The sequence below is a fragment of the Rhinopithecus bieti genome, unplaced genomic scaffold (assembly GCF_001698545.2).
Source record: "Rhinopithecus bieti isolate Rb0 unplaced genomic scaffold, ASM169854v2 scaffold_2827, whole genome shotgun sequence".
Taxonomy (NCBI): domain Eukaryota; kingdom Metazoa; phylum Chordata; class Mammalia; order Primates; family Cercopithecidae; genus Rhinopithecus; species Rhinopithecus bieti.
The window spans coordinates 2,267,063-2,281,249 of NW_016804135.1; the positions used below are offsets into that span (position 1 = coordinate 2,267,063).

At 39.3% G+C, this 14,187-nt stretch overlaps 1 protein-coding gene across 1 annotated transcript in view; it reads left to right on the top strand.

Moving 5' to 3' along the window:
• ANKAR (ankyrin and armadillo repeat containing) overlaps positions 1-14,187 on the top strand; it is a 75,944-nt gene that overhangs the window by 27,620 nt on the left and 34,137 nt on the right. The window contains 3 exon segments of the mRNA XM_017865548.1: positions 4,171-4,372; positions 6,082-6,290; positions 10,228-10,332. Coding sequence (XP_017721037.1) covers positions 4,171-4,372; positions 6,082-6,290; positions 10,228-10,332 — 516 coding nt within the window.

Consider the following 14,187-nt stretch of genomic DNA (forward strand, 5'->3'; position numbering starts at 1 on the left):
ACTCATCTGTTGATGGACACTTAGGTTGCTTCCAAATCTTGGCTATTGTGAATAGTGCTGCAGTAAATAGGATTATTTTCTTTATCTTTGTTTTTCTGTAATTTGAAAATGATATTCCTTGATGTAGTTTTTTGTTTGTTTTGACATTCATTTGGCTTGGTGTTCTCTGAGCTTCCTGAAGCTGTGGTTTGATATATCACATTAATATGGAAAAATTCTCAATCATTATTGTTTTAAATATTTCTTCTTTTCCTTTCTCTCTTTCTTCTCTTTTGGTTCTTTTTTTCCCCTAGACTTTTCAATTTATTTTATTTTGAGAGAGGGTATTTGTTGCCCAGGCTGGAGGGCGGTGGCATGATCACGGCTTACTCCAGCCTCTACCTCCCGTGCTCAAGTGACCCTCACCTCAGCCTCCCAAGTAACTGGGACTACAGGCCCGTGCCACCATGCCTGGCTAATTTTGTTTATTTTTTATAGAGATGAGGTCTCACTATGTTGCCCAGGCTGGTTTCAGACTCTTGGGCTCAAGCAATCCTCCCGCCTTGGCTTCCCAAAGTGCTGGGATTACAGGAGTGAGCCACTGTGTCTTGGCCTGGAGGTTTCTACTGATACATCTTCGAGATTAGAGATTCCTTCCTCAGCTGTGTGTAATCTCTTTATAAGCCCATTAATGGCATTCTTCATTTCTTTTATAGTGTTTTTTATCTGTAGCATGTCATTTTGGTTCTTTCTTAGGATTTCCATCTCTCTGTTTACATTGCCCATCTGTTCTTGCAGGCTACTTTATCCGTTAGAACCCTTAGCGTATTAATCATAGTTGTTTTAAATTCCCTGTCTGATCATTCCAACATCCCTGCCATGTCTGGTTCTGATGCTTGCTCTGTCTCTTTAAACTACGGTTTTTGCTTTTTTAATATGCCTTCTAAATTTTTCTTGATGTACTAGGTAAAAGAAACTGTAGTACATAGGCCTGTAATAATGTAATGGTAAGGTATAGGGGGAGAAGCATTCTATCATCTTATGATTATGTCTCGTCTCTTAGTGAGCCTGCCTCCCTATACTTTGAACTTCACCAGTGCTTCTCAGTCCTCTCCCCCGTCCCTTAGGCCAGGCAGGATGGTTAGAGGCGACTGGAGTTGGGCATTTCCCTTCCCTAGGTAAGTTAGGTTCTGATAAAACCCCAGCAGGTTAGGGTCTGATAAAAGCCCAATAGGTTAGGCTCTGGTAAAGTAATTTCTCTTGAGAGCAGGTCTTGTTAAGAACAGAATGCCCTGGAGTATTTCAAAATGGTTCCTTTTCTCCGTCCTCCGGCTGGAATGAGGGGATTTTTCTTCAATATTCACCGTGAGGACCTGATAAAACTCGTATAAGTAAAACACATGAAAGCATAGGGCCCCACTATGATGGATCCTTCTAGAGTTTTTAACTCTCATACTTGTCCACACTGAGCTTCTAGCAATTGTGAATTAATGTTAAGGTTTTCTTATTGCAGTAATGATTCCTTAGAAAGTTTCTGCTTGTAAGTTTCTGCTCTACTAAGTTATGACTCTGTGAATCCACTTGTCTCTCCAATTTTGAGGGTATCAGTTTGCCCATTACCTCCCTTATCTGACAAACTTAAGGGCTGTTGATTTATTTAGGGTTGGTTCAGCTTTTTACTTGTTGTTAGGAGGAAGTGGTGACTTCTAAGCTCCTTAAATGCTGGACCAGAAACTGGAAGACTAAACAATAATTTTAAATAACTAGATTTGGGTCAAATTTTATAGACTATCAAGGCTATAATGTCAAGCTCCAACTATCAAGGCAGGTAGGAGGACACTGGATGTTTCTGATGGCAGAGATTTAATGAAAACAGTGCTTCACTGAGGAAATATCTTTTAAACTGAGAAATGTTAGGAGTTAGCTAGATCCTGGTAAGGGAGGAATTGTTTGGGAGAAGGAAGGTGTCAGAGAACAGGAATAGTCCAGGGTGACCAGATAATTCATCATCCATATCAGGGAGACTTGAAAGTGAAAGGGCACTATTAATAATTATGCTAGCACATAATTATTTAAACTATGTTTTTTGCTTTTTTAATATGCCTTCTAAATTTTTCTTGATAGCTGAACTTGATGTACTAGGTAAAAGAAACTATAGTAAATAGGCCTTTAATAATGTAATGGGAAGGTATAGGGGGAGAAGTACTTGACCAGTACTTTCCTGGGTAACCTGGGGCGTGTGATTATGCTACATTTGGGGAGCTACAAGAAAGCCAGAATGAGGAGAACAAGGTATGCATGGTTTTACTGGGAGGTAGGTGAAGAAGGTAGTTGTAGCTGGTGCTTCAAGTTAAGTTGGAGCCAGTGGATCCTGTCACTGTTCCTCATAATCAGATGGCCTTGAGAAGCCATTGAACAAGGAGATGAAAAGATCAGATTTATGTTTTGAAAAACTGGGTTGGATAAGGGCAAAACAAGATGGGGATAGCAGTTGGGAGATGATTATGGCTTGGATTAGGATGGTGGTGGTGGTAGAGATGAGTTCTAGAGATTTTTAGACTTGATGATGGGCTGGTTATGGAGAAGGAAATAAGAGGGAGGTGCCAAGAGTCTTCCAGGTTTGTGGTCTGTACAACTGCCTGGATCATCATATCTCTCACTGATTTAGGAAGCAGTAAAAGAGAACCAGGTTTGGAAGGAAGGATAGTAGTTCAATTTTGAGTATATTAAGTTTGAGGGGATGTGTGAAGATGCTTTACGAGATGTCGAAGATATAGATCTGCAAATCAGAAGAAATCAGATCTAGAGACATAATCCTTGGAGTCATCAAGTTGTATATGGTAAGCAAAGCCACTAAGAAAAGAAAACGGCCCAAGATTGAGCCTTAAAGTTCATTTGGATATTAGGACAATGAGAAGGTTCCAAAGGAGACTGCCAAGGAGTAACCAGTAAAACTGGACAAAAATTGGGAGTGTGATACCACAAAAGCCAAGAGAAGAAATTATTTTAAATAGGAAGAAGTGGTCAGTGGTGTAAAATACTATTGAGAAATAAGTAAGATGAGAATTGAAAAATGACAGTTGTACTCTAGTGAGAATTCACTCACTATCATGAGAACAGCGTAGGGGAACTGCTCTCATGATCCAGTTACCTCTCTCCCTCGACGTGGGGATTACAATTCGAGATGAGATTTGGGTGGGGACACAGAGCCAAACCGTATCACATGGTAAAGGTATGAATTGCTATTATGCTTTGGGAGAATAATTTGGCAATATCTATTACCAGTAATAATGATACTGTTGATGATTATACAGTTTTACCCAGCAACTCCCATTTTTGGGATTTTTTTTTTTTTTTTTTTTTTGAGATAGAGTCTCGCTCTGTTGCCTAGGCTGGAGTACAATGGCATGATCTCTGCTCACTACAACCTCTGCCTCCCAGGCTCAAGCGATTCTCCTGCCTCAGCCTTCCAAGTAACTAGGACTAGAGGCACACGCCACCATGCCCAGTTGAATTTTTTTTTTTGTATTTTTAGTAGACCCCGGTTTCACCATGTTGGCCAGGCTGGTCTCAAACTCCTGACCTCAGGTGATCCACCTGCCTCAGCTTTACAAAGTACTGGGATTACAGGCATGAGCCACTGTACTCGGCCCATTTTTGGGAATCTACCCAAATAATAAATATTCTATGTGCACTGGAAAAAAATAAAAGAAAAATGCCCATTGGATTTAGTGACATAGAGGTCTTTGTGAACATATATATATATTTGAATTTCAAAGGATCTTATCTTCAACTAAAAAACATAAGTAAAATGGAAAATAAACAAGAAATAATTTACCATAAGACTATTTTACACATTTACTTAAATTTTCAAATATTTCACATTTTATTTTATTTTATTCAAATATTTAATATTTTAAATGTTACTCATTCTTCTTTGCTTATAAAGAAATAGGGATTTAAAAAAATTTTTGTTTTTTGTTTCTAAGTATGGATTTTTACTGGTCGGGAGTTTTAATCCTGAGTTAAATAAAGGAATATAGGGTTGTCTAACTGTTTTTTTAATACTTACTTTGGAGATTTTATACCATACAATACTAAGCTCTGTGGATAGATATCAATAAGGCATTTAGGTTTTCTTTTAGGAATGTTAGTGCTTTGATCACTGAAGTAATTGTCCATCCATTCTAGGTCCAACACCTCTACACCTTGCCGCACAGGCTTGCTCATTAGAGACAACAGTCTGTCTACTGTGTTCCAAAGCTGATTACACGCTTTCTGAAAAAAGAGGCTGGATGCCGATTCACTTTGCCGCTTTCTATGACAACGTTTGCATCATTATTGCTCTCTGTAGGAAGGATCCTAGTTTGCTAGAAGCTGAGGCAACAGCTGAGTAAGTCATTAAGCATTTATATCAGGTTGAGGTTGATGTCTAGGCAATAATAAAAAAAAAAACAAGAAGAAAGAAAATTAAATAGAATATAAATTTCTGCTTTTCATGGCTTGCCGCACACACTGCCACTAAAAGGCGATAGGCATGGGTGATTTGAAAGGTATGTGAGGCTTACTTTCCTATCCTTTCTACTCACTGTCTCCTCCTACCACTTATCATTAGAATTTATAAAGACAGGAGCTTCTATTAACCTATGCATGTTTTCTGGAAGAATAAGGACTAATCCCTAGGGAGTTTTCCCTAACCTTGTTCCAGTAATATGGTTCTGCAGATTAATTTTTCATGTTAAATGCTTTGCTTAGTGCCCTGGAAGAAGCCTGAGACTAGGGAGGAGAGAGTTGCTCTAAACTGGATCCTACACAACCAGGAGGCAGCCCTAGGACTTCAGATCAAAGGGGACAGGCTTTGGATTACAGGAGAAATATTTAGTAGTATCTAGAAGAGAAATACATTAAAAAGAATAAAATAACTTGGAAATTAAAAAATCCCAACACTCTTTTGTTTTACAGTTTAGCTGCGGATTAGCATTTAGGGTAAAGGTGTAACTTCTCCTGAAGGTACATTCTTGGCTAGAAATCTAAAGGCCAGGTCATTACTTTGGATCTCTGAGCCTGATTTAGGCATAGTTTCATTCAGGTTTTTCTAGGTCTTCGAGTAACCTTTCCACTATTATTCAGTGGTTTAGGGCTAGTATAACGGCTTGACAGTATAAGAGACATCAGCTTCCTCTTGTTGCTCTGAACATGTGGAAGCCACCAGAGGAAGCTGATGTCCCTCAGATGGCAACTCCTGCTTTCACCATCATGTCTGGCCATGAGAAGAAAGAAGAGGCCAGGTGCGGTGGCTCATGCCTGTCATTCCAGCACTTTGGGAGGCCAAGGCAGGCAGATCACTTGAGGTCAGGAGTTTGAGTCCAGTCTGGGCAAAAACCCGTCTCTACTAAAAATACAAAAATTAACCGGATATGGTGGTCCATGCCTGTAATCCTAGCTACTCCTGAGGCTGAGGCACGAGAATCACTTGAACCAGAGAGGCAGAGGCTGCAGTGAGCTGATGTCGCACCACTGCACTACAGCCTGGGTGACATAGTGAGACTCTATCTCAACAACAACAAAAAAGAAGCAGCAGCATCTGGGAAATGTAATATTGCACTGGATAGCCAAACAAAGTATCTTCACTATCTAAAAATCAGATAATGAGTTTTCGAGCAAAACTGTTAGTTTCTGCCACAGTGAGGAAGCTGGGATTTGAAAACTGGACATGAAGCAATGGGTGTAATTAATTCCTGAGCCTCAGTTACATCATTTGTAAAATGGGCTGATGATATTTGCCTTGCTTTTTCCTTCACTTACGGAGTAGTTATAAGGCTTAAATAGGACAGTCTATTGTAAGAACTTTGTGCATTATCATCCTCCAAACAAATTATAAGGCATGATAATTAAGTTGGGGAGGTGGATAGGGACCCATAGTAAGGATGGCATGGCAAGGGAGGCAAATCGATTCACATGTAGAATACAGAAGATGAGAATTCCTAAGAACAGAAGGTGGTGGTGTAAGTCAGACTGCCTCCAATTGCAGCTTGAATAGTTTTACAAAAAGTAAATTTGACACTCTATGTGTGTTTAATTGTTATGTTTCTTAATTTTTAGGAATCAGTGCACTCCACTGTTACTTGCTGCCACTTCAGGAGCACTGGACACTATTCAATACCTGTTTTCTATCGGTGCTAACTGGAGAAAAACAGATACTAAAGGAAATAATATAATCCATTTATCAGTGTTAACATTTCATACAGAGGTTCTCAAATATATAATAAAATTAAATATTCCTGAACTCCCTGTGTGGAAAACTTTGGTAGGTGAGTATAGAGTATAATCTCTTTATAAATACATGTTCTGATTATTATTCAGTTTAATTATTGATACTCTGAGAGAAAACAAAATAATATGTGCATTATATTTTAAATATTTAAAAATCATGAAATAAACATTTTATTAAAACCAGAAATAAAAATACAAATAATAAAGATCTGCATTTTTGTGTATGCAAATATAGTTTTGTTTCCAAGTTAAAATCAAAGATCTGTGACCCAAACAGACTATATGTTACACAATTATATTTATTTTTATTTTCCAACTTTCTCCAGAAGTTCAAATATCTTCTTCATTAAAAAAAAAAAGGAAATAGGAAATTTTAAGTGAAAAATATTCCCTCCAACTTATTCCTTGCCTCCTAATTTTAGAGACAAATTTAGCAAAATCTTTTGTTATATTGTGATGAATGTTTTGTGAAAAATTCTGCTGGAGATTTTGTTTTCGTTTTTTTTTTTTTTTTTCAAATTTGCATTCAGTCTAGCCAAAATAAGGGTAAGGGTCACTAGGTCCATTATATGGACATATCTAATTTTACTCCCTTTCAAGACTCCCCCTAAAATTACATGGAGATTAAGCAATACTAATAATACCACCAGCAGTAGACAAGCATTCAAGGGAAAACAAGAAAGGATGCAACAGCAATAAAATATTGGAAGATGGAAACAGATAGGCAAGACTTAGGACTTAGCCAGCCAGAGAAAATCATTCCAAGCCAACAGTGGGAAAGCTGAGAACCTCTTGGACTCACACCATAAATCCTCAAAAGGCTTGAGAACTGGCAGTGCCCATTAGGAGTGCTCTCCTCAGAGCCTAACTAGGAAAGACCTAAAGATGCCAAGGCTAGAATTCTCCCTAAGAAATAGAAAGGAGAGGGACCTGGGAAACTGGGAACCTTACCCAAGCGTAAAGCATAGGGAATTTCAAGGAAGACAGCAAGGGGAAGTTCCAGAATGGAACTGTGCATCCAGTCTAGAGGAAAAAGATGGGAGGAATTATCAGTAGGTACAAGGAAAACTAAGCAGATGAAATACAGCAGTCTCCCCTTCTCAGCAGTTTTTCTTTCTGTGGTTTCGGTTACCTGCAGTATAGGACAATAAGGTATTTTGAGAGAGAGGGATAGAGCACATTCATATAACTTCTGTTATTGTATATTGTTGTAATCTATTATTAGTTATTGTTAAGCTATTACTATGCCTACATACTTTATTATAGATATGTATGTTCAGACAGTCTGGTTTGACTTACGGTTTTTGACTTTATAATTATGTAAAAGTGAACACATTCAGAAGAAACTGTACTTGCAGTCCTCATACAACCATTCTGTTTTTCACTTTTAGTACAGTATTCAATAAATTATATGAGTTATTAAACGCTCTATTATAAAATAGGCTTTGTGTTAGATCATTTTGCCAAGTTGTAGGGTAATGTAAGTATTCTAAGCACATTTAAGTTAAGCTAGGCTAAACTATGCTGTTTGGCAGATTAGGTTTATAAATGCTTTTCAATTTACAATATTTTCAACTTACAATGGGTTTATCAGGACATAACCACATCATAAGTTAAGAAGTATCTGTCTGGGAAAAAACATAGTATATACAGGGTTCAGTACTATCCTCAGTTTCAGGTATCCACTGGGGGTTTTGGAATGTATCCTCTGCAGATAAGGGGGGACTATTGTAAAATAAGGAAATTATTAGGCCGAGGCAGGTAGATCACGAGGTCAAGAGATAGAGACCATCCTGGCCAACATGGTGAAAACCTGTCTCTGCTAAAAATACAAAAATTAGCTGGGTGTGGTGGCACGCACCTGTAGTCCTAGCTCCTTGGGAGGCTGAGGCAGGAGAATCACTTGAACCTGGAAGGCAAAGGTTGCAGTGAACCGAGACTGTGCCACTACAGTCCATCCTAGTGACAGAGTGAGACTTCGTCTCAACATAAATAAATAAATAAATAAATAAATAAATAAATAAAATAAGGAAATTATTACCTGTTTAAAAAAAAAGAGACACAACCATAGTACATTACAGTGCTCAGCTGTGAATAATAATTGTATAGACATCATGTAAGCACTTAACATTGATTTAACTAAAAGCTATAAATATGGAGAAAGGGAAGAGGAAAGAGCAATGTTGAAAGAGTTAATTTCCCATTTTTCATAACATGAAGTCAATGAAGTCTAAATCAATGTAGCAAAACACAGCAATGTGTATAAATATGTAGAAATAAGGAGATTTATAAATCATAGAGGGTTATAGGGAAGAGTCTAAACCGATTGTATATGGAGTGATGAACACAGAAAAGTTGGGAGGGTGGGGCCAGGAACCACTAAGTTTTGTTATAGGCCATTTAGTAACATTTAACTCTGAATCATGCACATGCATCACTTTGATAAAAATAAAAAACTAAAGCCAAATAAGAGAAATGAATTGGAGAATGAGAACTGATTTTTTTCCAACAACTCATTTTAGGATGGGATAAAATATGTTTTTAAGATTTTCAACCCCATTCTACTGATTCAAGAAGTCTGGCTCAATACCTGACGTTGGAATTTACTAGGTACTGGGAACATATCCCAAATACTGGATATGAGCCCCAAGAGATATTGGAAAGTGTTTTCAATGTTTATTTGTGTGCATTTGTATCATTTCGTAGTCTTGTTAGGAGGAAGTGAGAGGATCATCCTGTTACTTTTACTAGACTAAATCATTGTAAAAACCTACCTTAATAGTAGGAAGCTCTGCCCCCTAACAGGAATGGCCTAAAAGCACATAAAAATTCACCAGGGCTGCTGCTTCCTACAGCCATTGTGGGGAAAGTCCTGACAATGACACAAACAGAACAAACAACAGTGAGCATCTGGCCACTGCTGTTTTGCCTTGGGCCCTGCAATAGCTCTCCCTCCTCACACTACCCATTTCCACTATGTGTAAAAGAGAAATCAGTTTATTAGAGGTCTCAGGATGAGTTCTTGGAGTAGAAGCTGAATTTTAAAAGAGAATGCCATGGAATGGTAGAGCCAAGCTAGATTTAGGACAGATTTGGTAATAGAGTGGCTGGCTAAAGATATGAGGAAAAGATAGTCTGTGTGTTTTTTCCTAGCACAATAGACATGTATATTTGTAATACCTTCTGTCTGTAGTACAAGTTCATCCAAGATTTTATTTAAAGTATCTTTTTTATACTCAGGAAATGTATAAAGCCTCATACCTAATTTAATGGATATTAAATTTTTATTGACAATACTGTGGATTACTTTGCTATTCTTGAAAACTCACATTCAAATTTTATTTAACAACTAATTTTAGCCAAGAGAGATGTATTATTTTCCAAGGGAATTTGAAGTATGTGACCACCCAATCTAAGTCACTCAGACCAAAGATTAAAAATTTCCGCCAGGCATAGTAGCTCATGCCTGTAATCCTAGCACTTTGGGAGGCCAAGGCAAGTGGATTGCTTGAACCCAAGAGTTTGATACCAGCCTGGGCCACATGGCAAAATGCTGTTTCTGCAAAAAATACAAAAATTAGCTGGGCATGGTGATGCACTCCTGTCGTCTCAGCTACTAGGGAGGCTGAGATGGTAGATCACCTGAGCCCAGGGAGATTCAGGCTGCAGTGAGCTGTGATCATGCCATTGCACTCCAGCCTGGGCAACAAATTGAGACCCCATCTGAAAAAAAGAAATTTCAGGATTTTTTCACTTATTGTATAGACTATAAACCTCAAAGATCATGGGCTGATGGAATTTGTCACTACTTCACAGGGAGCTGTGCACAGAGGGGAATTTAATGCATGCAGTTGGTGGTAATAGTGGTGACCTCAACCCTTGGTTTTACTTAGCTGGCACAAAAAACAGAATCAAGCATTTCATTGCCTCTTGTATAAATTACAGCTGTGTTTTTCTGTTGAACACTTTAAACAGAAATGTTACAGTCTGAAAGCTATAAACGAAGGATGATGGCTGTCATGTCCTTGGAAGTAATTTGCTTAGCAAATGATCAATACTGGAGATGTATTTTGGATGCAGGTGATGCAAACTCTATTAACTATCTTTTTTAAATGCTATTTTATGTAGAGCTATATTTTATTCATCAGTCATTTTTAAATATATTTTTGATTATAAAGGAAAAAATTTAGTAGATTTTAAGTTTCTTTTGCTAAGATCACGTCATTTACCTGTCAACCATATATTTTATTTTCCACATGGAAGCTGCACAGGATCAAAAAACTATATCAATTCTATTTGTCTAAAAGCTCAAAAACTTAAAAACTGATGTTAAGTATTAATTTAACTTTTAAATTACTTTACCACACTACTTTTATATTTACTTTCATTTAGAAATTATTCCTATTCTATACTTTGCACAATTTACTTTTGAAATTAAAAATAGCAGATTTAGTGTCAGGTCTGCTGTGTAACTAGCTCTGCATTTAGAACTTAAGATAATTGCTTAACCTCTCTTAGTTTAGTTTACTCACTAATAAAATGGCTCTACTGGGGTCCGTTCCAACATAATTGCTTAACCTCTCTTAGTTTAGTTTACTCACTAATAAAATGGCTCTACTGGGGTCCGTTCCAACATGGCCGAATAGGAACAGCTCCAGTCTGCAGCTCCCAGCGTGACTGGCACAGAAGACAGGTGATTTCTGCGTTTCCAACTGAGGTACCTGGTTCATCCGACTGGGACTGGTTGGACAGTGGGTGCCACCCACGAAGGGCGAGCCTAAGCAGGGCAGACATCGCCTCACCCGGGAAGCACAAGGGGTTGGGGGATTTCCCTTTCCTAGCCAAGGGAAGCTGTGACAGACTGTACCTGAAAAAATGGGGCACTCGCACCCAAATACTGTGCTTTTCCAACGATCTTAGCAAACAGCACACCAGGAGATTACATCCCACACCTGGCTCGGCAGGTCCCACACCCACGGAGCCTTGCTCACTGCTAGCGCAGCAATCTGAGATGGACCTGCAAGGCAGCAGTCTGGCAGGGGGAGGGGCATCCGCCATTGCTGAGGCTTTAGTAGGTAAACAAAGCGGCCGGGAAGCTCAAACTGGGTAGAACCCACTGCAGCTCACCAAGGCCTGCTGCCTCTGTAGACCCCACCTCTGGGGGCAGGGCATAGCTAAACAAAAGGCAGCAGAAACTTCTGCAGACTTAAACGTCCCTGTCTGACAGCTCTGAAGAGAGCAGTGGTTCTCCCAGAATGGTGTTTGAGCTCTGAGAATGGACAGATTGCCACATCAAGTGGGTCCCTGACCCCCTTGTAGCCTAACTGAGAGACACCTCCCAGTAGGGGCCGACTGATACCTCATACAGGTGGGTGCCCCTCAGGGACGAAGCTTCCAGAGGAATGATCAGGCAGCAATGTTTGCTGTTCTGCAATTTTTTCTGTTCTGCAGCCACCGCTGGTGATATCCAGGCAAACAGGGTCTGGAGTGGACCTCCAGCAAAATCCAACAGACCTGCAGCTGAGGGACCTGACTGTTAGAAGGAAAACTAACAAACAGAAAGGAATAGCATCAACATCAACAAAAAGGACATCTACACCAAAACACCATGTATAGGTCACCAACATCAAAGACCAAAGGTAGATAAAACCACAAAGATGGGGAGAAACCAGAACAGAAAAGCTTAAAATTCTAAAAACCAGAGTGCCTCTTCTCTTGCAAATGATTACAGATCCTCACCAGCAACGGAACAAAGCTGGACAGAGAATGACTTTGATCAGTTGACAGAAGTAGGCTTCAGAAGGTCGGTAATAACAAACTTCTCTGAGCTAAAGGAGGAGGTTCAAACCCATTGCAGGGAAGGTAAAAACCTTGAAAAAAGATTAAATGAATGGCTAACTAGAATAAACAGTGTAGAGAAGACCTTAAATGACCTGATGGAGCTGAAAACCATGGCACGAGAAATACATGACACTTGCACAAGCTTCAATAACTGATTCGATCAAGTGGAAAAAAGGGCATCAGTGACTGAAGATCAAATTAATGAAATAAACCAAGAAGAGAAGTTTAAAGAAAAAACAGGGAAAAGAAACAAACAAAGCCTCCAAGAAATATGGGACTATGCGAAAAGACCAAATCTACGTCTGATTGGTGTACCTGAAAGTGAAAGGAGAATGGAACCAAGTTGGAAAACACTCTTCAGGATATTATCCAGGAGAACTTCCCCAACTTAGCAAGGAAAGCCAACATTCAATTCAGGAAATACAGAGAACACCACAAAGATACTCCTCGAAAAGACCAACCCCAAGACACATAATTGTCAGATTCACCAAGGTTGAAATGAAGGACAAAATGTTAAGGGCAGCTACACAGAAAGGTCAGGTTACCCACAAAGGGAAGACCATCAAACTAACAGCGGATCTCTCGGCAGAAACTCTACAAGCCAGAAGAGAGTGGGGGCCAATATTGAACATTCTTAAAGAAAAGAATTTTCAACTCAGAATTTCATATCCAGCCAAACTAAGCTTCATAAGTGAAGGAGAAATAAAATCCTTTACAGACAAGCAAATTCTGAGAGATTTTGTCACCACCAGGCCTGCCTTACAAGAGCTCCTGAAGGAAGTACTAAACATGGAAAGGAACGCCCAGTACCAGCCAATGCAAAAACATGCCAAATTGTGAAGATCATTGATGCTAGGAGGAAACTGCATCAACTAACAGGCAAAATAACCAGCTAACATCATAATGACAGGATAAAATTCACACATAACAATATCAACTTTAAATGTAAATGGGATAAATGCCCCAATTAAAAGACAAAGACTGGCAAATTGGATAAAGAGTCAAGACCCATCCATGTGCTGTATTCAGGAGACCCATCTCATATGCAGAGACACACATAGGCTCAAAATAAAGGGATGGAGGAAGATCTACCAAGCAAATGGAAAGCCAAATAAAGCAGGGGTTGCAATTCTAGTCTCTGATAAAACAGACTTTAAACCAACAAACATCAAAAGAGACAAAGAAGGCCATTACATAATGGTAAAGGGATCAATTCAACAAGAAGAGCTAACTATTCTAAATATATATGCACCTGTATACAGGAGCACCCAGATTCATAAAGCAAGTCCTTAGAGGCCTACAAAGAGACTTAGATTCCCACACAATAGTAATGGGAGAATTTAACACCACACTGTCAATATTAGACAGATCAACGAGACAGAAAGTTAACAAAGATATCGAGGACTTGAACTCAGCTCTGCACCAAGTGGACCTAATAGACATCTACAGAACTCTCCACCCCAAAGCAACAGAATATACGTTCTTCTCAGCACCACACTGCACTTGTTCCAAAATTGACCACATAGTTGGAAGTAAAGCACTCCTCAGCAAATGTAAAATAACAGAAATCACAACAAACTGTCTCTCAGACCACAGTGCAATCAAACTAGAACTCAGGATTAAGAAACTCACTCAAAACCACACAACTACATGGAAACTGACCAACCTGCTCCTGAATGACTACTGGGTAAATAAAAAAATGAAGGCAGAAATAAAGATGTTCTTTGAAACCAATGAGAACAAAGACACAATGTACCAGAATCTCTGGGACAGATTTAAAGCAGTGTGTAGAGGGAAATTTATAGCACTAAATGCCCACAAGAGAAAGCAGGAATTGGTCGGGTGTGGTGGCTCACGCCTGTAATTCCAGCACTTTGGGAGGCTGAGGTGGGCATATCGCAACCATCCTGGCTAACATGGTGAAACCCCATCTCTACTAAAAATACAAAAAAATTAGCCAGACTTGGTGGTGGGCACCTGTAATCCCAGCTACTTGGGAGGCTGAGACAGGACAATGGCGTGAACCCCAGAGGTGGTGCTTGCAGTGAGCCGAGATCGCACCACTGCACTCTAGCCTGGGCTACAGAGTGAGAC